Here is a 27,147-nt window from a genome sequence, read left to right on the forward strand (position 1 = left end):
CATTTGCTTATCTGTAAAGGATTTTATTTCTCCTTCACTTATGAAACTTAGTTTGGCTGGATATGAAATTCTGGGTTGAAAATTCTTTTCTTTGAGAATGTTGAATATTGGCTCCCACTCTCTTCTGGCTTGTAGAGTTTCTGCCGAGAGATCTGCTGTTAGTCTGATGGGCTTCCCTTTGTGGGTAAACCGACCTTTCTCTCTGGCTGCCCTTAACAGTTTTTCCTTCATTTCAACTTTGGTGAATCTGGCAATTATGTGTGTTGGAGTTGCTCTTCTCGAGGAATATCTTTGTGGCGTTCTCTGTATTTCCTGGATTTGAATGTTGGCCTGCCCTACTAGGTTGGGGAAGTTCTCCTGGATGATATCCTGAAGAGTGTTTTCCAACTTGGTTCCATTTTCCCCCTCACTTTCAGGCACCCCAATCAGACGTAGATTTGGTCTTTTTACATAATCCCATACTTCTTGCAGGCTTTGTTCATTTCTTTTTCTTCTTTTTTCTTTAGATTTTTCTTCTTGCTTCATTTCATTCATTTGATTCTCAATTGCTGATACCTTTCTTCCAATTGATAGAGTCGGTTACTGAAGCTTGTGCATTTGTCACGTATTTCTCGTGTCATGGTTTTCATCTCTGTCCATTTGTTTATGGCCTTCTCTGCATTAATTATTCTAGTTGTCAATTCTTCCACTCTTTTTTCAAGATTTTTAGTTTCTGTGTTCTGGGTACGTAATTCTTCCTTTAGCTCTGAGAAGTTTGATGGACTGGAGCCTTCTTCTCTCATCTCGTCAAAGTCATTCTCCGTCCAGCTTTGATCCGTTGCTGGCGATGAGCTGCGTTCCTTTGCAGGGGGAGATGCGCTCTTATTTTTTGAATTTCCAGCTTTTCTGCCCTGCTTTTTCCCCATCTTTGTGGTTTTATCTGCCTCTGGTCTTTGATGATGGTGACGTACTGATGGGGTTTTGGTGTAGGTGTCCTTCCTGTTTGTTAGTTTTCCTTCTAACAGTCAGGACCCTCAGCTGTCGGTCTGTTGGAGATTGCTTGAGGTCCACTCCAGACCCTGTTTGCCTGGGTATCAGCAGCAGAGGCTGCAGAAGATAGAATATTGCTGAACAGCGAGTGTACCTGTCTGATTCTTGCTTTTGAAGCTTCCTCTCAGGGGTGTACTCCACCGTGTGAGGTGTGGGGTGTCAGTCTGCCCCTAGTGGGGGATGTCTCCCACTTAGGCTACTCAGGGGTCAGGGACCCACTTGAGCAGGCAGTCTGTCCGTTCTCAGATCTCAACCTCTGTGTTGGGAGATCCACTGCTCTCTTCAAAGCTGTCAGACAGAGTCGTTTGTGTCTGCAGAGGTTTCAGCTGCTTTTGTTGTTGTTGTTGTTGTTTAGCTGTGCCCTGTCCCCAGAGGTGGAGTCTACAGAGACAGGCAGGACTCCTTGAGCTGCTGTGAGCTCCCCCCAGTTCGAGCTTCCCAGTGGCTTTGTTTACCTACTTGAGCCTCAGCAATGGCAGGTGCCCCTCCCCCAGCCTCGCTTCTGCCTTGTCATTAGATTGCAGACTGCTGTGCTAGCAATGAGGGAGGCTCCATGGGCATGGGACCCTCCCGGCCAGGTGTGGGATATACTCTCCTGATTTGCCCGTTTGCTAAGATCCTTGGTAAAGCGCAGTATTGGGGTGGGAGTTACCCGATTTTCCAGGTGTTGTGTGTCTCAGTTCCCCTGGCTAGGAAAAAGGATGCCCTTCCCCCTTGCACTTCCCAGGTGAGGCAATGCCTCGCCCTGCTTCAGCTCTCACTGGTTGGGCTGCAGCAGCTGACCAGCATCGATTGTCCCGCATTCCCTAGTGAGATGAGCCCAGTACCTCAGCTGAAAATGCAGAAATCACCTGTCTTCTGTGTCGCTCGTGCTGGGAGTTGGAGACTGGAGCTGTTCCTATTTGGCCATCGTACTCTGCCCCCCTCTGTTTTCTTAATCTTGAAATAAATACCAAAAGCCATAAAAGAAAATGATTTTAGAATCTGATTTTAAATTCTGAAAATTTGAAAAAAGAAAATTATTTGCATGATAATATGTAGGATAAACAAAGTTAAAATATAAAGAAAGAAAATTAGGTGAAATTAAATGTATTCACACTGATAAATATAATATATAAACATATTTGTACTGTATAAATCAATATATAAAAGAGGACCATCTCCAATGGGTAGAGGTAACGGGTATGAACAGGCAGATTCTTCACACACACTTGCACCCACATGCACAGAAACTCCAAAGCAGGAATGGTGCACAATAATACCAGTAAAACAAAAAATATGCACACAAAGCAAAAATGAGTAAATATTTTTGACTTTCAAATGAGGAAAAATTAAATAACATTGATAATATTCATTGCTGGCATGGGAATGGTATGGGAAAACTGGTGTTCTCATTTGCTCCTCATGGGAGGCCATGCGGCAGGCCAGGGTTCACTAATGCAGGCCTCCATCACAACTGTCTCAGTATTCAATGAGTGTTTACATTAAATATTAAAAGCTTAAAAAAAAAACCACTGCCCTTATGCAAAGGCTGGAATGTCACAAAAGCCTGTGAAGAGTTTTGCCTAGGCCTTTTCTGGCCCTTAAAGAATGACAAAATAATGAAGGAATTCTTAACAGTAACCATTTAGGATTATACAAGTCTTACTGGGAGTCTGAAGAAACTCTCCAGGCCTTCACAAACAAGTTTATTGGAGGTCTGAAGGAACTTCCAAAATCTCAGTGATTTACCAGGAGACAAGATAAGGGCAATCACCCAGCACCTAGACCCATGTAAATTAAGCAAAACTCCTGAGGCTCCAGAAGAGGGTCTTCAGGACTCAGACCTTAGTTATAAATTAAAAGATGTTAATGACTTATGTCTTTAGATGAATGCACACTTACAGGTAGATATACAGCTTAGAAGGTATAGAAGTTCTGGAAAACTTTGTAATTTTGAGTTGGTTTGGTGATAATTTCCAGGCGGTCTGAATGTAACTGGTTACAGAAATAAAAACTCTCTTCCTCCCCAGTTCATCTACATCTCTATTATGCCAGAGAAATAGCCGCCCAACCCTCAGTTGGCTCCAGGAACAAATTCAGTGAGCCAGCCGGAAGAGACTGGGATGGCGCTGTGTTCAGTGGCCAGCTACTTGCAATGAGACAGTCTTCAGGAGTATCCCAGCAGCTGTCGGTGAGATTTCCCAGGAAGCTCTCAAAGGCTGTCCCATGCACAAAATTGCATGTCCCTTTCACTACTGGGGAAGAACAGAGATCAGGAGCAGACATGCTCAAAAGGTGAGTTAACCGGATTATATGCTGGGAGCCTATTGTTTTCCTATCTGGGCTTGTTAAGCCATTTGTCCGGTACCACCAAGGGAAGCAATCAGGCTCATCCCTAGGCCCACTTTGCATTTTACTTGAGATCTGGTTTTGAGTTGGTTTTGAGTCTGTTTTGCCGGAGTGCACTCCCCCTTGTGTTTGTCTGAAATTTGTCTCCACTTATTTATGTATCTGTTTCCTCCTTTTAATGCAGTGTAAACTTGAAAGTGGGAAGTATTGGGTCCATTCCTGCTGAGAGGCCTCTTGGAAGGAAAAATAATGTTTTCAGGAGCTCAGTGGTTAAAAGTCACTTCAATTAAAAGCTAACATCCAAGATGTGTACATGTATGTGTTCAGTTTGTATTTATAGGCTTTCATGTATTTATTTTCATTTGTCTCCTAGGACCTTGTCTTTTTGAGCGAAGGTTTTTTTGATCTCAGTTGACTGAATTCTGTTTTCTTTATTAATAGCAATTGCAACAGAAGATACTCTAGGGTGTTTAAGAAAAAAGTGTAATTTAGACACTTAGGAATGTCTTTGTTTGGAAAATACTTTTTTTTTTTTAAAGTGCACTGTGAAAGCATCACATGGACTAGCCTCATAATCACTCTCCATTTCTGAAAACCCAGGATTTGGTGTGGGTTCTGCCCAGAGCTAAAAAATCCAATTAAAACAATAGGAAAAAGGAGGTCTTATGATTCTATAAAATGTACTTCTATTGGCTTTCCTGATATGTCTGTATATTTATATCTTGTTTACACCATGTTTCACTACTGAAAAATATAAAAGTGTTCTAATTAATTGGCTCAAAGAAAAATAAAAGCACTTAAATACTTTAACAGAGAAAAATAAAAGACTAGTCAAATGTTTTTTCATGTTTATGTAACTTAAGTAAAATCTTTAATAAATAAGCTAGTTTTAATATTAATTGGTAAATGCCAGGTGCGGTGGATCACACCTGTAATCCCAGCACTTTGGGAGGCCGAGCTGGGTGGATCACGAGGTCGGGAGATTGAGACCATCCTGGCTAACACGGTGAAACCCATCTGTACTACAAATACAAAAAATTGGCCGGGTGTGGTGGCGGATGCCTGTAGTCCCAGCTACTCAGGAAGCTGAGGCAGGAGAATGGCGTGAACCCGGGAGGTGGAGCTTACAGTGGAATAAGATCGTGCCACTGCACTCCAGCCTGTAGGATAGAGCAAGACTTCATCTCAAAAAACAAAAACAAAAAACAAAGAAAAGTTATTGGTAACGTAATATTAGAAATGTCCTAAGAGTTGTCAGCATGCATTTTTGTTTGCTTTCATTGATCAAGCAATTTCATACTTATCTCTGCCAAAAATGTGTCAAAATGTGACACAGAGGCTACAAAACTATAACTTAGCCCAAAACAGAATAATCTTTGCTCATGTAATTTTTAATAAATGAAACATTAATATTGGCTTAATGAAGATAACTATATCTTGAAATACCCTAACTTCTAATTTTGTGGCCTTAGGCAGTCTAGTCCACAGACATAAAGTTTGTTCTGGGAAAAGACGATTATCATCTTTGTTTCTAAGCAAAACCACAAACTAATTAATAAACAAGAATAGCTTGGAATTAGAAGCAAGATGGAGTCAGTTAGGTCAGATCATTTTCACTGTCTTGGTTACAATTTTGCAATGGCAGTTTCACAACTTTAAATGATGACTATCAGTTTTCCTGAATAATCTAGAGAAATGGTTAAAATAAATAATTAAAAAATGTAATGAGATAAATGCTCATAAAGAAACTTGTCATAATTTAGAATCTAAAGTTATATTAAACAACATATATTTCATTATTTGTGTATTTTCCAGTAAAAATACATTGTAGGAAAACATTCTTCTAAAAATTGTGTCCTTTTATAAGAGTAACTAATTTTTGTCTACTTCAAAGCTTATTTCAAGGTTCTATATAAAACAAGGAAAAAGAAACCAGGACATGAAAGAGATACAACGAAAGTTATAAAAATGAAGAGGGTTTTAAAGATTATGGGTAAAATAAAACTATCTTCAAAAATGTAAACATTTGGTCTAAATTATGCAGGTCAAATATTAGGTTTCCTAAATGCTTTAGGTCATAAACTGCTTCTTTGACTTAAAAACTATTCAATTTATTTTGCAGTGTTAAATTCTAGATAAGGCCTGGGGAGATGTTAAATTAGCCATGCCCCTTAGCTATGCAAAATGATATTAAAAAAAGAGAATATATATAAGAATATATATATATATAATATATATAAGAAAGGATATACATTGTATGGTAAATTCTTGTCCTAAAGTAAAATAACTGGTTCCTTAAAGAGAGGGATGTTTAAGGCAAGTCAGAAAGTCAAGGCATGTCAACGATTTTGTAAGTCATAAAAGGGCATATGAAAGGGAATTTATACAAGAAATGTTGCACAGTTTAAAGGCAATTAGGCCTCCTAAATGCTTTACAAAATGCTACGATGATTCTTAGCTGTACAACTTGCCTGCTTTCAGCTAGGTAAGGCCTGAGACACATGGGAGTTGGACGCTGTGATAAGCCAGACCTTATCTCCATTTCTGTCTGGGTCCCAGACTCCCCACCTAGTACGTAATTAAAATCCCATAAGTACCAAGGTTTTCACCAAATGCAAAGGTTCCTAAGAGTTAACTGTGTAGTGTATATTTATGACCATTAAAGAAAAGTTTACATGTAAGGTGTATAAGGAAAGTAAAATATAGTTTTAGTAAAAACATCATAAAAAGACATGAGAATGTGGATTTTTGCCTAGATTAAAAAGTAAAAGGGTTAAGTTGGATAAAATGAAAATAAAGGTTTCCGCAAGTTGTGTAGGGTTAAAATGAAATATATAAAATGAAGTTTGGCTTTCCTTGGGCTACATTTGTATAAATATGTTATTTGTATGTGTTCTAAAGTTATGGGAAACTCCTGTAATTCTGATATATCTTAGTGTACATTATTAGTAATAATTATAATTGTTATGTTATAATTATTGTGTGCCACAGGGATAACAGATTTCCTTCTCAAGTGTGTCTTTAATGCAATATGGCTACTCTAAAGCTTTTTGTCACCCATAAACAATTGTTGTCTTGCTTCAGTCCTCTTTAGAAGGTGGTTTCAGAATCAGCTATAAAGCTCTAACAGGTGTAATGCAGTTTTCTGATAACTTTGGAGATAGTGACATCAGAATAGAGGAAAAACATTCAGGACATGTGAAGAGCTAAAATATTCGTTAGTGTCAAGCAGGACAGGAATTAACTGTCTGAACTGAACTAGTAGGAGACTTGAGTGATCTTTTTGACATTTTACTTTATAATATTGCTAATCCTTTGTTTTGTTTTTCAAAGTCAAAGAAACTTTTCTGTTGAGCTATTAACAAGTTTGAACAATTTAGTAGACTCCCATGAACAAAATTTGGAGCGTACTTGTTTCTCTCTCTCTGATTTTCTCCATAAATGGGAAACTATCTGTGAGTATTCTTAAGTTACAGCAATATAGTTATTTGCACAAGTGCAATAAATGTGTTTTTTTTTTTTTTTTTTTTTTTTTTTGTAACAGAACGCAGTAGAAGATACTGGTTATTTTTTTTTACCACAGTTTGATAGGAATGGCATGCTTTCCTTCAAGGAATCAAATTTGATGCACGGAGGCAATAATGCCCTTGGAAAACTGGCCACGTATTTAGTGTACACAGTCCCTGTACCGGGTTTCTGACCTGTGGTAAGTAAAGAATGCCACTTTCTCACAGACCGGGATCCCCAAGTTAACTTGAAACCTCCAGAGGAGAGGAATTCACCAAACCCATAGGTATTTAATGGTACAAATCTATAGCTGGGCTTGGCTTTAAAAAGTTCTTATCTGAGATTCCTTCTATGAAACAGTTTCATCAAAGCCGATTTGAAGGGCCTATGTGAACAGTAATTATTCTTGATGGACTTTAAACTAATAATCTGGCAAAGTATAATAAAGCAAACCAGTCCTACCATAATTTGTCTTTTTATAAAAATGGAAAACTGGAGAGAAAAAAATTATGTTTCAAAATTATAGTACACCTGTTGTTAAACTCCAGTCTTGCCTAAGGTTTTTCCGTTTTTATTATTTTCTACAGTTTGGATTAAATTCTGATTTTCTGGCTAGAAGTCTCCAAGGCAGTGTTTTCAATTTTTTTCTTTTTCTTTTCCTTTTTCGCCATTTTTCCTAACTGGAAATCACTGAAACCTAAGCTGTTGTTTCTTAAAGCCCTGTGAACTAAAGACTAAATGTTTCAGCAGGTGCTGCCTCTAAGCCCCTGAAACAAAGAGTGCTACTGGGAACAAATAGACCTCCTCACTCCAGTTCTGCATTCAGTGCCTCATAGCAATGACCATCTCTCAGCAGGAAGTAGCCGGAAATATTACAATGCCCCATATCCATGCAGTTCTCATGACAAATAAATATACAGTATGATAGGAATTCCGCACAAATTGACAGTGGGGATTGTGGCAGGCAGGTTTCATTAATGCGGGCCTCCATCACAGCTGTTTCACTATTCAATGAGTGATTAAGTTGAACATTAAAAGCTAAAAGAAGCCAGTGCCCTTATACAAAGCCTGGAATGTAACAAAAGTTCATCAAGAGTTTTGCTTAGGCCTACCTGGGCCTTAATGCATGACAAAATAATGAAGGAATTCTTAACAGTACCCATTTAGGGTTATATAAGTTTTATTGGGGCTCTGAAGAAACTCCCCAGACCTCCACAAACAAGTTTATTGGAGGTCTGAAGGAACTCCCCAATCCTCAGTGGTTTAACAGGAGACAAGATAATGGTGACCACCCCAGCCCCTAGAGACCCATTTAAATTCAGCAAACTTCATGAGGCTCCAGAGGAAGGTCTTCGGGACTCAGATCTTAGTTACAAATTTGAAGAAGTGAATTACTTAAGTCTTTAAGATGAATGCACACTTACATACAGACATATAGCTTAGAAGGTATGTAAGTTCAGGCCGGGCGTGGTGGCTCAAGCCTGTAATCCCAGCACTTTGGGAGGCCGAGGCGGGTGGATCACGAGGTCAGGAGATCGAGACCATCCTGGCTAACATGGTGAAACCCCATCTCTACTAAAAATACAAAAAAACCCTAGCCGGGCATGGTGGCGGGCGCCTGTAGTCCCAGCTACTTGGAGGCTGAGGCGGGAGAATGGCGTGAACCCGGTAGGCGGAGCTTGGCCACTGCACTCCAACCTGGGTGACACAGTGAGACTCCGTCTCAAAAAAAAAAAAAAAAAAAAAAAAAAAAAAAAAAAAAAAAAAAGAAGGTATGTAAGTTCTGAAGAACTTTGTAATTTTGAGTTGGTCTGGTGATAATTTCCAGGCCTTCTGCCTGTAACTGGTTACAGAAGTAAAAAGTCTCTTCCTCCCCAGTTAATCTGCATCTGGTTATTGGGCCACGAGAAATAGCAGCCCCACCCTCAGTTTGGTCCAGGAACAGTCACATTGCGGACATTTCCAGGAGAGGCCATGGGGCACACTATATATGTGAACTTTCTGAATCCCAGCAGCCTGTTTCCAAATTATGGCTCTAGAGGACCAAGACTCGTTCACATCTTCCTTGCAGAAATGCACAGCAACTCTGTAGCTTTTAGAATTATTAACATTATATAGCCAAAATGCTTTGCCCAAAACACATGAGCCCATCATCTACACCTAGACTGTCAGCCTCATATCCCTTAATAGCTGCAAAGACAGGCAGGTATCATCCATTGCATGAAGGAAATAATCTTTGTGTAGTTGGTCATCAATACTCTGAGTCCAAGGACAGTACAGGAAATGTTTTTATTGACAACATTCAATAATTTTTCAAATAGTGGAAAATCATTTCTGAGTAGGAAAATAATGTTTGCTTTTCCTTTATTCTGCCTCCTCCTCTTTGAGGCCCACTTTGCACTCTGACAGTACCTGGTGCCCAGCGCTCTTTACTCTTTATGGATTCTGATGTCTCCATTTGAAAAGCACAGTGGCCCTGTGAACCAGTTTTTCAGTGCATTGACAAGGCAAGGGTGATCAATGAATCTCTTTTTTTTCTTGCTATAACTAAGGAATCTCTTCTCTGGATCACCAACTGAATATGAGGATGGTATTTCAGGTGGTCGGGTTTCGTGGCTGGATGGAGGCAGTGGGGTGAGGGCTGATGGGGAACTTTTATCCGAGGGTCCCCTCTGGGCTAGTTTAGATGCCCCAATTTTTATCCTCTCTGTTTCCTTACAGCAGGCCTTAGGGACTAGCTGCTGTCTTTTCTTAAAATCTCATCATCTATTCTTTACCTTTCAGTTTGTCTTTCATTTCATTGGCTAGAGAATAGGATGTCATTTCCCCTTTGCCTGGGGTGACAATAGCACTGCTTTGTTACTATGATAACCTCCACAGGCAGGATACTTTGCTCTGTGCCTTGGGAGCTCTGTATATTGTTCCTGATTCCCTTTCAAGATGTTAATTGAAATATATTTTTACATATCTTTAATTTTATCACTGAATTTAAGTCTTTCCAAATTTACCCCCGTTCTGACATGTTTCATGAGGTCCTCTCTGAGGCCATCACCCTGTTGGCATCCACCCACTCGCTAAGGCCTCTCAGGACCTTGTCTTCTAATAAGACAATTTTATTTGGTCATATAAAGAGTCAGGTCTTCACTGGCACATGGTTGAAGCCCTAAATTTATGTTAAATCTGAGGTCATACCTGTTGTTAGAGTGATGCAATTATTAAGAGAATGGCAATGCATAGTCATGGTGCATTTGTCCCAGATCTCAATTTATAGATGAGATACATTATGCATTTTATTTATTTCATGGGAAGATTTTTTTCAGGAATAGTCACTGCCTGATTTCCCCAACTCAAACTCTTTTGATTAAGAAAATTAGTTACAAGACAAATTTAGAAGACTAATCATTTTCCAATTGATTGATATTTTGCAGTAGTAAATTTATTTTTATATCATTCTATTACATAAATGGTGACTCTGAAACCTACTTATGAGTTCTTTAATCTTGGAATTATTATTTATACATAAAAGTACAGAATGTTCACTCCAAGGTGTTCCATTTTCTCTTAATAATGTGGCTTCTGATACCTATGCATGATTTTCTTGTGGCGTCTACTTGGGATCACACATGGGAAGGCATGAGGCAATTGTTTGTTTTTGCTGTATCTGTCATGCGCAATAAAATATACCTGTACTTAAGAAAATAAAAAACTCATGTAGGCAGACTCTGCTCTCTAATTTTCTATTTTATTTTTTTTACTGGAATAGCTGGTTCGTTGATATTTTAAATCATGTTTTAATAGTATAGCAGACTAGCCACCCTATAGGAGACGGACTGAGGCTCATACGCTCCATATTCAGTCACAGTTCCTTGCCCAACAGAATAAAAGGCAAAATAGTTGGCATAGTCTCTGTCTCTTATTTTGTTGTTGTTCCTCTCAGATATCAGGGCAGAAGTTCAGTGTGGATCCTGCCATTTTCTTCTCATAATGCTTATCAAAGTTCTCATTCATAGCCACAGTAAAATGGTTCTTCCAGTCTCCAGGCATCCCTGTAGGACATCAAAGAAGTTCATGACAGACTCTGCACCCATTCAACCTGACCTTTCTACAGTGAATGGTTCCTAAGCCTAACCACATGATTTTCCCATGAGTGAGGGTCCCTCAGTCCCACTCCACCTGGTCTTTCCACTATGAATGGTCCCTCATATCCACTCCACTTGGCTTTCTTACCACAAGGCACACAGCATCCTTATATTCCTTCCTCAAATGCTGCAGGCCCCACTGAGGTGCCGCACTGTGCTGAATCTTCTGCTCCAGGGTGCACTCCTGGCTCTAGTGCACCCAACCCAAAGTCTACAGCTCGTTACCATCATGGACTTCCTTGGGGACATCCTATCTTGTTTTCCCAGGGACAGTGAAGGACCTTATAAGATGTCAGTAACCTCACTGGAGCGGATATTTCTTGCGGAGTAAAATTAAAGAGTAAAGGCACCAGAAGTGACATTTAGATACCAGTGATCTTCTGCAAATTGTTGTACCTTGTCAGCCCAACAAAAGCTGTACTAAATTATTCTAGTGCTTTATTTCTACTGGTTTATTTAAATTATTTCTCTAAATTATTTGTTTGTTTCTCTAAATTACTCTAGTGCTTTATTTCTACTGGTTTACTACCCTTTGAAAAAGTTAATCTGAAATGCTTGACCATAATATCAAATTCTAGATTCCAACTTCAACAAGTTAACTGGAATCTTCAGGAATGGGGTCACTGTTTTTAAAGGTAATTTTGATACAGTCGGGAGAACTGGTATTGGGGAATTCCTAGTATAGCCTCCATTTTACTTTCTTGTTTGTAATTTTTTTGCAGCTATTTCTTCATGTATCTAGAATGTTAGCTTGTTGAGGACAGAAACTGTTCATTCATCAGTACACTCACACAACAGACCTTTATTGAGTTATTTTGAGGTGTGAGTCTCTGTACTAGGTTCTAGTGGAAAAAAACTGAACACAGCTCTCTCTTCGAGGCAGCTTGTTATCTTATCTTGGAGACAGACATGAATGCCAATAGTTAAAAATCTGAGTACTAAGTGCTTAGCTGGGGTTTTGAACAACAGGGAGAGACAAAAGATAAGAGTTCAAAGCTGCTCAGAGGATGCACGAGCCTTCAAGGGGGTGTTCATGGTTGAGCTGGGTATTCTAATCAAAGTGAACAGCACCATCAGCATCACCTGAGTACTTGAGAGAAAGGCAAATTTGAGGGCAACTCCTGGACCTACAGAATAAGTATCTCGGAGTGGAGATCAGCAATGAGAGCTTTAGCAAGGCTTTCAGAGATTCTAATGTGACTAAAGTTTCAGAACCACTGACATTGGCTTTCAGCAAACAGGCAGTGTGAAGGGAGCAGAGATTCAAAATTTAACTGAAATGAGTCACTTCTTCCTGAAAATTAGGTTTAAAATTATCTTAGCTTAGAGGGCAGAATATTTTTTAGAATTGAGCTAAGGAAAAGAAATGCCACCAACCTTTCCTCATGAAGTTTGAGATGGAGTGATTGAATATGTGAGATGGTATCCCAGTTTGGTTGGCCATGGGATTATCCTTCATTACATCAAATGAGGTATGGTGGACGATCTTGTTTATAACGTCCTCTGACAAAGTTTTCTCCAAGAATTTCAACACCTTGTGGATCTCATGTTTTGGATTCTGACCATGGAAGAAAAAGGCATTGTGAAGAGAGGGGAGAGAAGAAGAGCTCGGCCAATTAAAGCAACAGCTCGTTTAACAGAATAACGTTGTCAGGAGGGTTTCTGGGTCTGACCTATAAGTCTCAGTGCCACTTACTTTTTTTATATCCTCGTAGAAGAGGTAGAGGATCCGGTGCGTGTCTTTTGCAGCCCACCATCCTTTCACATGGTCAAACCAGGACCCATAGAAAACTGGAAGAAGACAAAGCACTGTTAGTTCCAATTACCGGGAGAAAACCCAAGGCTATAAAATAAATTAGCGCTGCTTTGAAATAATCTTCTGTAACTTTCATTCTGGTTAATTAATGAAGTGGAAGTAATTGTCTACTATACACTTTGTCTATATGGTGTAAAGCAGAGATTTATAGTACACATTTATTATACGTGCCTTTGCACACACCGACTATGTCTTGTGACATGCCTTAAAACATTAGACAATAAAGTACTTCCCCTGTTCCTGGTAAACAGTGTTTAGTTTCAGACTCAACTAATTCAGGCCATCAGATATAGGGGTAGGATCCTCCTGCTGCTTTCCCTGTATCGCTGCGCTATGAAGTTTGTAAGTTCCTGTTCCGAAAGAGACACAGCAGCAGCAGAAAGAAAGGTGCCCTCGAGGACAACATCTATTTCCAGCTGAGACTGCGTCTACGTGGTAAACACGGGATGCATTTTCTTTCCACCAGTTGGTAAGAGAATGCATGCATACCTGAGTTAGCCAGCAGCATATTTTATCCCAGAATATTTTAGTTCCCTGACAGGTTGTAACTTTTGGCAGCTTCCCGGTTTGGTTCTGGGTAGTCATTATAAACACAGGAATTATCTTTATTCAGTGTGAGCTATGTTGCAAGCATTGTGCTAAGTGGATGTGAAGGTTTGTCTGAAGGATGATGGAAAACATTCTCCAGAGGAAAATGACCACAGACCTAGTGAGCAAGTGTGTGAAATGCTCTCTTTTGAATCAGGACGAACAGCGATGTACATTTTCAGTGACTCGAACCTTGGCATGTCTCATGGTGACTGGTATCTGTGTCAGCCAGGTTCTCCAGAGAAACAGAGCAATAGGCAAATCGAGAGGAGAATACATTATTCCTCCTGTATGCACAGGGGATATATCCCATAATCCCCAGTGCATGCCTGAAACCACAGGTACCACCAAGTTATAATAGTGTATGTCTTTTTTCCTCTACACACATTTGTATGTTACTTTAATTTATATATTAGGCACTGTGAGTGAATTACAACAAAACTAATAATAAAACAGAGCTATTATAACAATATTCTGAAATATATTCACATCTATGTGAATGTACTCTCCCTCTCTCTATCCTTTTTTCTCTTGAAATTCTGTAATATTTTTGGATTGGGGTTGACTGTGGGTGACTGAAACTGTAGAAAGGGAAACTAAGTAAAAAGACTCATCCATGTATATGTATGTATGTGTGTGTTTTATCTATGTGCATTATATATATGTGTACCTGTATAATTTATTTTAAGCAATGGTTTTATCCTATGTATATATAGTTAAATGTACATATATAATGTTAATTATGTATATGTGGTTTATTTAAAGGAATTGGCTCCTGCAATTGTGGGGGTTAGTGTGTTTGAAATCTGTAGGGGATGCTGAAAAGTCAGGCAAGATTTGATATAACAACCTTGAGGCAGAATCCTTTCTTTTGGAAACCTGAGTTTTTTTTCTCTTAAGACCTTCAACTGATTTCATAAGGAACACCCATATTATTAATATTTAACATTATCTCCTTTTCTTAAAGTCAACTGATTATAGATGTAAATCACAATTACAAAGTTGATACTTTCACAGAAACACCAGGATTGGTGTCTGTTGAAATAAGTAGGTGCCACAGTCCAGCCAAATTGACACAAAGAATAGTAAGACAACCCAGGCCTTGGGAAAAATCATATAAGAAAAGAAGCTTGGATCTCCTCTTCCTCTGCTTCCTTCTACTTTTCCGGCTCTCAAAACTTCTCTGCATAAACATTGGAAATCTATTCACCTGGGGTGCAATCTAGATTTGTTTTTTTTTTCTTATTGGCATCTGTCAGTCAATTTTATTTACGTTTCTAGAGAAAATGTTCTAATGAGGTTATTTCTCTTGATTGTCACTGGACAGACACGCTTGGTGAAAATTATTATTTATTGACTTTTCCACAGATACCTGTTTTTATTCAGGTCATGTTGTGGAAGTCACTTCATTTTGATTCTTCTTTTCCCTCAAAAGAATATGAATGTTGTGGTCAGGACTGGTTATAATGAAGCTCAGGTCCCTGATACAGTTCCTCAAGGATAGTTAAGTTGCTCAAGGACCGGGAGCTCTTAGCGTTACAACTCAGCCATTTCACTTATGGAAGTTCTAATTATTTGAGAGACATTAATGAAATGGAGGCGACACCATGTAATTTTCATACATTTGTCTAGGTTCTGCTCACTGCTGTTACAATGCAATACTATAATCATGTTTCTGTATTAATGCTCATACAAATATGTAAAGATGGTCCTTACATCCTAAATCACCTTATGTAGTCATCTTGTCTTTCTTCTGTCTAGAGATTGCTGTTTCCATGAGACATTCTTCTTCTGTGAAGGGTTTGACATCCTTGCCAATCTGATTTGACACCTGGTACAATCCAGTCAACTGCTGTTTTGAAAAGTGTGGCCCTCATGTGTTCACTGGTTCTCTGGATGGTGTGATCTTGCTAGTAAGCAGATGAGGGGTTATGGCTGCTAATTCTAATGTGAAGTTTCTGCAGGTGAACAGGTCTAAGATTGTTCACTAAGACCTATGGGAAAGGCTCTCTGTGGCTGTGCGGTGTGTGACTTTCGTAACTATACGTGGTGGCCCGGCAGTCCAATGACACTGCTAGATTAAACCGCAGGATATCATCTCATGCCTTCGTACTGCCAGGTCTTTCCATAGGAAATGTTGCCTCTTCTTATTTTGAAGTTGATTGTTTGAATCTCAAGTCAAGGATTTTGGGCTTTTTACGTTTATCTCAAATCTTACGACCCTAGTTGACCTCAATGTACATTTGTATTCTATTTTGGAAAAATACCTCTTCTACCTGGCTTCTCCAGTCCCAGATCATCAAGATAGGACCTCGTCAATCAGGATGTCTTTTGTACCTTTCCCCTCCAGTTTACAGAGGTGCTTATTGTTAGAGTCTCCTGAAAGAGGGTACCAAAAAACCAGTTTGCACTCACCTTTTCCTAATACGAATTTCTCATAAAATTCCTCTAAGTTCTGAGGATCAGGCAAGTAGGAAGCCATCCTGTGAAAGTGGTAGTAAGACACCAGGCAATCCTTGGGATTTCTGGCCACATAGACAATCTGAAATCAAGGGGAGGGAAGGAAGCCAGGGAGAGAAAAACAGACTGAGGAGAAATAGTCTAAGCGAGGGTTTCAGTACCATGGTAACTTTATCCTGTAAGTTTATAGCATTAGATACGCTAGTTATAAATTAAAATATTAAATAAAGGGAACCTTTTTGACTCTGCAATCCTGATAGCCATGGAGAACGCTAAGACAAAGGAGAGTGCCCCACTTCAGAGTGGTTTTGACGAACCAAACAAGCAAAGCGTTCTCGGGCATTCAGGGAACAGTCCATGAAATGGTGAGTTTCAACTGTGTCTCAATTAATTGAAAGAAATTTTCCAGACTCCTACAACAGGGGAAAGACTAGAGAGTGAGAAAACATTTTTGTGCATGCCATCTCATTTGGCTCCTATTAGGGTTAGTGTGAGGTAAAGAGAAAACAGGTATTATCTTTCAATAGAAGATGTAAATGACCTTCAGAAAACTGGAGGGACTCCCACTGATTCCTGCTTAGTACATGAATGGGTCAGGCCTAGTCACAATAATTGGGACACTGAGTCCAGAGCTAGTTCCTTGATATTTGTATGAGACTCACAGGGAGGAATGTTGCAGACAGTGGTTCTCAAAGATTAGAGTGTCTTTGCTGATATGTGTGTGTGTGTGTGTGTGTGTGTGTGTGTATGATATATTATATGTTACATAGGTTATACATATAACTATATATGTGTGTACACACAGACACATACACATATAACATTGTTAGGACAAAGGAGCATAGTAATGTGATGACTGGAAATTCAGTATTGTTCAGTCAACAAATGCAGAACAGAGACGTTAACCCTTCCTATGTGCCAGACAATGTTTAACCTGACAGGTATTGGGTACAATCAAGTCCCCACCTGTCAGGAACTCACAGTCTGATCATTGATGTAAGAAGAGAGAAAATTATAATGTAATGTGTTGAACCAAATGATGAGGTAAACCCTTGCACAGATACAAAAATATAGATACATGGAACTCACCCAGCCATGGAGACAGAGAAGCATCCTATAGGAGGTCTCTATGAAAAGACCAGGAGAGCAAGAAGGAATTATTCAAGTAAAGATGAGGAGATGCTTGAGTCTAATGGGAGCATGTGGAAGGTGTGGGGATGCTCCGCGTGTGAAAGGACATGTAGGATTTCAGGAGGATTGTAGTGACGATCAGGGAATGGGAAGACACTGGGGAGGAGATGAAGCAAGGTGCAGACTGTCAAGGGCATTGAAGTCATATAGGGGATATGGAGGCATCTTCATCCACCTGTGGAAGTGTTTATAGTAGGGAAATGCCTTAGTCACATTTGTGTTTTCAGAAGAATAGCGGTTATAGGGAGGAGGGGTTGGAGGGGGCAGGTCTAGAGGCAGGCTGACAAAGTGGGAGGAGAAGAGAGCAGTGAGCTGACTTGGGTACAGGTGGTAGTGATGCAGGGTAGTGCACAGATTACAGGATGGGAAGAATGAACTGGACTTTGTGACAGATCAGATATAGAGGTGAGGGGGATAAAAATGAAGACAGGTTTGAGCTTAGTCCACTGAGTAGATTATGGAGGCGTGGAAGCCTTAACAAGGAGCAGATTCTATACTTCTGCTTCTGAGGCCAGGAGAGTATCTTCTAGTACTTTGGCAGAGCAAAGCAACATGGTTTTATTTTTCAATGTGTTTCCCTCCATTCTAGCTCCCGATCCACTCTCTGATTTGGAGCAACAGAGACTCAATTTTGGAAAATTTGACCAAGAATTTTTCATGAAATATATTTAGAGGGAAAAGAATTTTAGAAAACATAGACGTTTGCAGATTTCAAATTTACGTAATCCATGATACCAAGAACTTTGTCTAAGAAAAATAGCAAATTATATTTTGGAAAATGTATTTGGAAGCATATTATTTTGAAAAATACCTTCAGTTTTATAGTTTATATCCCCAAGTTAGGGGAAGTTTGAAATACCCACTCTTTTTACCTTGCAGTTTTCTTTCCAGATAGATGGTGGAATCATTTGTGAAGGGAGATGTGTTTTTATCAGTCGTGGTGAGGACATTTCAAGAGCAATCACCCAATCTAGCAAGAAACAATTTACATTCTTTATTTATTCTTGCCAATCTCCCAAAATACTTGACTTCCATTTGTATCTTAGTCTAAAGAGTGATTACATTTTGTTTTCTACTCATTGGAAAGAGTAATTGTTTTCCACAAGGACATACAACGCATTCAGTCCTGTCTAACCTTCTAGGAGACTTTTTCTTATTTCCTTATTCTCTCAGCTTTTAGACTTTCAGGAAAGCTCTTTCTTGCCCTCAAATTATTCTGGGAGTGTTCATTGTATATCTGGTTGTTCTTTTCCTTTCTCTTCTTTCTCTCTCTTTTGTTTCTTAAAAATCACACCCATCCTTTTACAATAGGCTGCCATTCTTGGAAGATCTTTGAAATTAAATTTATTTCTTTTTTGTTTTCCTTTTTCTATACTTTTTATTATACTTTAAGTTCTAGGGTACATGTGCACAACGTGCCGGTTTGCTACATATGTATACATGTGCCATGTTGGTGTGCTGCACCCATTAACTCATCATTTACATTAGGTATATCTCCTAATGCTATCCCTCCTCCCTCCCCCTTTCCCACAACAGGACCCGGTGTGTGATGTTCCCCTTCCTGTGTCCAAGTGATCTCATTGTTCAATTCCCACCTATGAGTGAGAACACTGGTGGTAGTTTCTTTTGCTGTGCCGAAGCTCTTTAGTTTAATTAGATCCCATTTGTCAATTTTGGCTTTTGTTGCTGTTGCTTTTGGTGTTTTAGACGTGAAGTCCTTGCCCATGCCTATGTTCTGAATTGTATTACCATCAGAGTGAACAGGCAACCTACAGAATGGGAGAAAACTTTTGCAATCTACTCATCTGACAAAGGGCTAATATCCAGAACCTATAAAGAACTCAATCAAATTTACAAGAAAAAAAAACCCCATCAAAAAGTGGGCAAAATATATGAACAGACACTTCTCAAAAGAAATTAAATTTCTTTCTTCAACTAAAATTGGTTTAGTTTCTTTTCACTTTTTTTTCCCATGGGAAATATTAGCTGTCTATCCACAAACACATGTAAAGCATTTTTCTTTCTGAAAGCCTTCTAGGAGATCTTTCTTTATTTCATGTTACTCACCAGGTTTTACACTCTGAGGAAAGCTTTTCAGCTCCCACAGTGAATTCTGCATGTCTATGGTGTATCCCCCCTACTTCTCCTCCTTTTTCTTCGGAAATCACACTTGTCCTTTTACAATAGCAGATTGCTGATTTCTGGCCTTTCCACTGATTCAAACACATGAAGGTGAATACAAAGGAGAGGGAGTGTTCTTTATTGTAAAATTGGGAAGGAGAAGTATGAGAAATATAATGAAAATCTTATTGGGAAGCCAAAGGCCACCAGCTTAGAACAGGAGGGAGCCCTGAAGACCCAGTCTAGGGTTTGACTCGTTGGCCTGTGAACAATTTCACCTCGTGAAAGATGCAGGCTACTTCTGGCTACCACGGAAGCTCTGTTGAAGACAGTACACATTGCTCTGGAATCTTGAAGTGAAAGTCCTTTCTATTTTGGTGCTTATTACTCACCTGGTTTTTCTTTATGGGGAAATTTCAGTTCAAGGAAAGGATGTCTATGTAGAGAATGGTCTCTTTTGCATTTCTCCACATCACCATCATTTTGAATCATGTCTAAAATTTCTTGCATCCAATGTGTCCCTGAAAATATTTGAAATAGTTCTTTAATTTTAGTCAACTGATCTTTCATTCTAAGTTATTGAATATTTTGAAGAAAGGGAGCAACATGAGAGCACTTGGAAATTAGATCAATGTTGCCAAGGCAAAAAATGAAACTGTTGTATTGCACTTTTATCTATCTATCTATCTATCTATCTATCTATCTATCTATCTATCTATCTATCAATCATTCTATCTATCATCTATCTCTCTGTGTATCTAAGTATCTATCTATGCATCTATGTATGTATGTATATATGTATATATCTGTCTATCTCCTTTTTACTCTATAGTCTCTCAACTATCATGTTTGAGTGAACCATTTCTGCATTTCCTATATTATAACACTTCATGCCTAAAAATGCTGTATCTCCCAATATGACATTCTGTTATCATGGTTGCTAAATGTTTCTCATCACATCTAGTTTATTATAAATCCTTAATAACATGAGGTACTCGACCTATGTTAAAATTTTTTCCTCTATTTACGAGGTAGGTCTTCATATAAGGAACTTCCCCTCATAAATTAGGGAAGAACTACAATTCCTCTAAATTCTTTTGCTTAATTACTTCTTTTTAGCCTAAGAGAAGAATAATAGTTATCTTCAATCATAATACAGAAGTTTTTCTTTCTTTTTGTTTTTTTCATCATTATGGCATCATGTTTTTTAAAATAAACGTCAGTGTGGTAAAAATTACATAGAATAGAATGAACCCATTAGAAATGTATAGTTTAATGAAATTTGACAACTGTATGTAGCCATTACAAAAGTCAAGAGTAGAACCTTCTATTTCAGTTATTCCTTTCCTCACTTTTGACTCCACGAAACTGCTGATTTATTTTTTGTCAATATAAATTAGTTTTGTAAATTGTTGAATATCATATAAATGAAACCATACAGCATGTCCTCATATGTCTGAATTTTTTCACACACCCTCATTATTTTGGGATTCCTTTATGTTCTTGTATATATCTGTTTTTCATTTCTTTTTATTACTGAGAACAGTTCAACTTTATGGATAAGCAATGATTTGTTTATTCATTTGTATGATAGTACAAATTTAGGTTTTCTTCAGTGCTGGGCTAGTTTTGAGTAAGTCTGCTATAATATTTGTGTACAGGTTTTTGGGTGAACATAGATTTTTATTTTGGGGGTGGGGGTGAATCTCTAGGACTGAAATTGCTGGGTTGTTTGTTAGGTGCATGTTTAATTTTATAAGAAACTGTTCAACATTAATACCATGTTACATCCTCCCCAACAGTGCATGGGAATTTCAGTTGCTCCGTGTCCTTATCGACACTTGTTATTTTCAGGTTTTTAGCCATTTGAAGTGGTGTGTAGTGGTATTTCATTATAGTATTAATTCACATTTTTTCATCATAAGTGATGCTAAGTATCTTGTTTTGTGTTTATTGGTTAATAGTGAACCTTTTTGGTGATACATTTTTACATCTTTGCCCACTTTAATAAATTTAGTTTTTTGTTTTCTGTTCTAACAGTTCTTTATACCATCTGGCCAGATATATGTATTGTAAATATCTTCTCTCCATGTGTGTCACATATTTATTTATTTATTTATTTATTTTTATATTATACTTTAAGTTCTAGGGTACATGTGCACAATGTGCAGGTTTGTTACATATGTATACATATGCCATGTTGGTGTGCTGCACCCATTAACTCGTCATTTACATTAGGCATATCTCCTAGTGCTATCCCTCCCCGCTCCCCACTCCCCACAATAGGCTCTGGTATGTGATGTTCCCCTTCCTGTGTCCAAGTGATCTGATTGTTCACTTCCCACATATGAGTGAGAACATGCGGTGTTTGGTTTTCTGTTCTGGTGATAGTTTGCTGAGAATGATGGTTTCCAGCTTCATCCATGTCCCTACAAAGGACACATACTCATCGTTTTCCTTGCCTGCATAGTATTCCATGGTGTATATGTGTCACATTTTCTTAATCCCTTCTGTCACTGATGGACATTTGGGTTGATTCCAAGTCTTTGCTCTTGTGAATAGTGGTGCAATAAACATACGTGTGCTTATGTCTTTATAGCAGCATGATTTTAATCCTTTGGGTATATACCCAGTAATGGGTTGGCGGGGTCAAATGGTATTTCTAGTTCTAGATCCTTGAGGAATTGCCACCGATTCCTCAAGGTTGGAAAACACCGTTTTCCACAATGGTTGAACTAGTTTACAGTCCTACCAACAGTGTAAAAGTGTTCCTATTTCTCCACATCCTCTCCAGCACCTGCTGTTTCCTGACTTTTTAATGATTGCCATTCTAACTGGTATGAGGTGGTATAACTGGGTCTTTAGAAGAACAGAAGTTTTCATTTTGAAGAATTCTAATTTATATTGAACTTACATTAAATGCAAACCATAACTGTTAGTGCTTTCCATTTTTTCCCCAAATTATTGATGCCTAACCTAAAGTTTGAAGCTATTCTCCTATCTGTACTTCCATGGTTTTATAGATTTATTTTTAATATTTTGAGGTCTGATGCATTGCACTTTGACTTTTTTGCATGCCCCACCAAGTAAGGGTCAATTCTTTATGTCTATCCTTACAAAAATATCACAGTCTTTTGAATGCTGAAGCTGAGTTAAATGTCAGGAAATCAGCTCATATAAACCTTACCACTGTGTTCTTTGTTTCAAAAAATTGGCTTTTAATGACAATTACATTTTCATATATATATAAAATATTGTAATCAATTCATCAGTTTCTGATTGAGATTGAATTTATAGATTAATTTAGAAACAGTTGATATCTTAAAAATATTAATTCTTTTGATCCATAGATATGGTATGCTTCCTTATTTATTTAAGACTTATACACCTTCTCCCTGTAAGTGTTTTCACTTTGAAATCATGCACAGCTTTGTTAAATTTACTTGTGAATATTTCGTGTTTTCAGGTGCGATTTATTTTATCAATGGTAGTTTTAAAATGTCATGTTCAATTGTGTGTTGCTGGAATGTGGAAAGATAATAGAGTTTTGTATATTGACTATGTATCTTATTGTGACCTCACTAAATTTGCTTAGTAGGTTAAGTGATTTTTTTATTAAGCTCCTTGGTATTTTAGAAATCTATGATGTTTCCATTACACTACTAAATAATGTGGATTTTTTTATAGATTTCCCTTATCAGGTAGAGAAAGTTCCCAATTTGAGCTTAATTTCCTCTACTTTTTAATCTTGTTATGTTGGAACTTTAAATTACTTATTGTAGATCTTTCGTATACCTACATACACTTCCACTATAAGTGTAAGTTATACTTACCTACATATATAACATGTATAAAATTCATTTAAAAAATCTTTCGTCAAGTGCTAATTTAACTGCTTCTCACAAATTGTAATAGGCTCTTTTTATTATCATTCCATTTATAGTATTTTCTACTATCCTTTATAGTGATATGTTATTTAGAATTATATTGTTTTATTTCTAAATATTTGTGCATATATTTCTGTTGTTGATTTCTAATTTAATTCTAATTGTATTCAAATAGCATGTTCTGTATAATTCCAACTATTTTAGATATATTTGAGAATTTTTGTTTAAATCCCATCCGATGGTTTACAGTTGTAAACGTTTCATGTGCACTTGGAAAGAATGTGGGTTCTGGTACTGTTGAGTAGAGTAGTATTTTTTAGGGTTCTAAAAATATCTTTAGATCAAGCTTGCTGATAATATGGTTAAGGTCTTCAAAATTTTTACATATCTTTTCTACTTATTCTAGAAATTACTGAATGAGAAGTATTGAAACTTTTATTTATAATTATGAATTTATCTATTTCTCCTTTTAATTTTCACGTATTTGCTTTATGTATTTGGAAGTCCTGTTATTTAAGTATACACACATGCAGGAATATTTTGCCTTGATGAATTACCCTTTTTATCATTATGAAATGTTTCTCCTTATCCTTAGTAAAATACTTGTTCCCTTATGATATAGTTATTCTAGCTATGGTATATGTATTATTTGTAGGGTATATATTTTCCTATTCTTTTCCTTTCAACCTATCATGGTTTATGTGTAAAGTACACTCTAATTGGGGTCGTTTAAAATGTTTTATTTAATAAAATAGTAATCATTTATTCACTGTTTTGCATTCTGTGGTTTCAGTTATCTGAGGCTAATTGTGGTCTGAAATCATAAAATGAAAAATTTCAGAAATTAACCATTCATACGTTTTAAGTTTCATGTTGATCTGAGTAGCATAATGAAATTTTGGGCCACCATCTCCATCCCTCCTGGGATGTGACTCATTCCTTTTCCTGGCTTCTATGTCACCTGTTCGTTAGTCGCTTAGTAGCTATCTAGTATATTAGATTGACTCTTGTGGTATTGTAGGGCTTGTGCTCTTGAGCAACCCTTATTTTACATAATAATGCCCCTAAAGTGCAAGAGTAGCGATGCTGCATTTTTTTTACAAAGATTATATTTTATTGTTATTTGTGGGTAATCTCTTAACATTTCTAATTTATAATTAAATTTCATCATAGATATGTATAACACATAGTGTATAAAATGGTACAATGTAATTTCAGGTATCAATGTGGATGTTGAAATTTGCCTTTTACAAATAATTGGGAACTATACTACAATTGTCTGTATAATTGGCTGTAAATCTTCCACCTTACTATTTATTTTCTATATTTCCACCTTTATTCCTTTGCTATTCTTCTCCTGCCTCTTTTGGATTGACTGCATTTTAGAATTCCATTTGCCATATCTGGTAATACCACTTGGTTTTGTTTTTCTAACAGGTACTCTAGGGTGTACAGTATGCATCTCTATCTTATCCTAGTCTATGTTTAACTAACATTATATTATTTCATGTGTTATGTGAAAACTTTACAACAGTATTTTTTATTCTTTCTTCTGTTCCAAGCCTTATTTCGGTCATACATTTGACTTGCACTTATGTTACAAACTCTGTAATATGTTATCCTTTAAGAAATTTAAGAGTGAGAAAAATTGTCTGTTATATCCTCTCATGTTGTTATTATTTCTGACATTCCTTATTACTTTGTGTAACAGATCTATGTTTTCAGTACTATCATTTTCTGTTACACTGAAGAAATTTCAATATAACTTTTTATTTATTTATTTTTAGTGCAGCTGTGCTGGCAACACATTCTCTCAGCTTTTGTCTTTCTCAGAAAAAGTCTTTATTTCACCTTTATTTTTCAGAAATATTTTAAAATGTTACTTTTACTGTGTCATTGGAGTTTCAGGTTGAAAAATTTGTGGTAACAAATTACTACAAGATGGGTTAGAAGTTGGGCTTAACATGGCTGGTCCTCTGTTTAGGGTCTCACTAGGCTAAAATCCAGGTATCAGCCAGGGCTGTCATTCTCATCTGGGACTTCAGAGTATTTTGCCAAGCTCCTAGATGCCAAGAGATTTCAGTTGCTTGTGGCTGTAGTATTGAGATAACTGTTTCATCGGTACTGTGTCTTTTCATCTTTAAGTCTCTAATCATGCAGTGAACTTTTATTATACTTTAATTTTCTCAGACTTTCCCCTCTAACACATCACTCTGACTTCCTCTTTTTCTTTGAAGGGCTCACGTGATTCCACTGGGTCCATCCAGATAGTCCAAGATAATCTCCCTATTTAAATATCAGCTGATTAGTTACTTTAATAGCAGCTGCAAAATCCCTTTGGGAATGTAATATGAATAACTGCACAAGTAATAACAGAGGGCTAATGTCATGGGGATCAAAATTCTGCCCATCGTGTCCTGATTGGAGCACAAATGTCTCTCACCCTTGTATAATCTCTAGGGATTATATGACTAATAGATTTCTGGTAGCTCCTTGACTGATCTCATGGAGCTGGGCTCTATGCAAGTGCCATCTACCATTCAACAATAGACTCAAAGGGTCCTCTCTAAAGATATCTAAAGGTGTTTATTTGTGTAGTTCATTCTCTCTGGTACTCATACCTGCCAATAGCAGCCACTTCAATCTCTCAGAACTCCTATATCTGGCTCTTGATCTCAATGAGTTTGTTATGACTTTTTCTTTTGCTCCCTAAAACTAAACCCTGTTCAGAAAGCATCTTCAGTCTGAAGATGGAGACAACTGAAATCCAATGAGAGAAACCGTGGTTTCATATATTTTATCCAGGATTGTTTTTTATTATGGTTAGAGGACACATCCAATCTTGTCCCTTCAGCATGGCTGACCAGGAGGATTTTATTTAATGTTCTCCCAGTCAGTTAGAGATTATTCTTTTTGATGCTCAAACTGTCCCAGATGTTGTTATTGTGAGCCCTTTCACATTGGTTCTTTTATGCTTCTACATGTCCCCATTAATTTTTTTTCTGGTTATTATATGTGCTTTATTTTCACAGATACTTAATAAAAACAAACAGTTCTGGGAATGTATACTGTTCATTTACTCCTTCAAAAAGAAGATGGAGAACATTCACCTTTCATATTCTGTTCCCAAGAGTGGGATCATCAATTCTTCTAATATCTGCGATTCCTTTTAATGGAGAACGGCCTATCAGAAGTGAGTTCTGGGCATTAGGTGTGCCTATTGTTCCTAGGATGTATTCCAGTCTAGGAATTTTTAGAGAAGAATTAGAAATTCTAAGGCATTTTAAATCAAAGTCAATCATTGAGGTTTTCTGAATGCCACTTATTTGGTACAGAGCAGAAAATTCATGACTGACATACTCCAATAACTTTAGAGGATTAGAAAATCAATTTGTGTTTAATATCTGGGATAATAGATTAATACTTAAGAGTATGACATGTTTTTAGAAGGCAGCCTTTAGGTTTAGAAAAGTCATATGTCTTTCTATTTATTGACCTTATATTTGATGTATGTTATGGGTTCTGGAATGGGAGCATTATCTGACCTACTCCCAAGGCATTTAGAAATCTTTTCTGTTCTCTTCAGAGAGTGCTATTGGAAATTGTTGCCCTAGGGATCAGGAATGCTATATGTCCTGCAACACTAAAGAACAGATATCCATAATGAGGAATTTTTTCTCTCCAAATCCCAATCATGCTTCATTAGTCAATAAGATTATGCAAACAATTTTTGTGAAAATATTGAATATTTGTATGTTTTGATACCCTTACCTGACTTTGGGTAAGTTGCCAGAATAAGATCATCAGGCTTGGCTTGGAAATTATAGATTTGATCCCACAATTCTTTGGTTAATCCCGGCAAAGGGACTTCATCTACTTCCCAGATGCTAAATAGTTTTAGCTCTTTTTCCATCGTGGGAGCATTTTTCTCAATCATGGCCATTGGGAATCTGCGAAGGGTATGATCAATACTAATTAAAATTTTTAAAAATTTTGTTTTATGGCTTATAGTATGGGCTATTGTCTTACTGGTGTTGATTAGAATAATATAAAATAAATGAAAGCTGACATATAACAT

General features: G+C 37.5%; 2 protein-coding genes across 2 annotated transcripts in view; both read right to left on the minus strand.

Moving 5' to 3' along the window:
• Positions 1–27,147, minus strand: part of GCC2 (GRIP and coiled-coil domain containing 2) — a 673,733-nt gene that overhangs the window by 359,736 nt on the left and 286,850 nt on the right. The gene's annotated exons all lie outside the window — the stretch shown is intronic.
• On the minus strand, positions 10,640–27,019 carry SULT1C3 (sulfotransferase family 1C member 3). The gene is made up of 7 exons (XM_050753163.1): positions 26,841–27,019; positions 19,575–19,703; positions 17,934–18,031; positions 15,826–15,952; positions 12,703–12,797; positions 12,384–12,564; positions 10,640–10,913 (listed from the first exon to the last, which is right to left on the minus strand). The coding sequence occupies exons 1-7, from the start codon at positions 27,010–27,012 to the stop codon at positions 10,801–10,803; spliced, it is 915 nt and encodes a 304-aa protein (XP_050609120.1). The 5' UTR covers positions 27,013–27,019; the 3' UTR covers positions 10,640–10,800.

This window comes from Macaca thibetana, chromosome 13, assembly GCF_024542745.1.
Source record: "Macaca thibetana thibetana isolate TM-01 chromosome 13, ASM2454274v1, whole genome shotgun sequence".
Classification (NCBI taxonomy): domain Eukaryota; kingdom Metazoa; phylum Chordata; class Mammalia; order Primates; family Cercopithecidae; genus Macaca; species Macaca thibetana.

Bases quoted from the DNA above. Each gene is read 5' to 3' on its own strand.
- SULT1C3 (XM_050753163.1), bottom strand. From the start codon at position 27,012: ATGGCCATGATTGAGAAAAATGCTCCCACGATGGAAAAAGAGCTAAAA. The intron at 12,798-15,825 runs GTGAGTGCAAAC...GTCTTCTTCCAG, and splicing joins GAAATTCGTATTAGGAAAAG to TTTTCTATGGGTCCTGGTTT. The intron at 10,914-12,383 runs GTTGGTGGCATT...GATGTCCTACAG, and splicing joins CTCAAACTTCATGAGGAAAG to GGATGCCTGGAGACTGGAAG.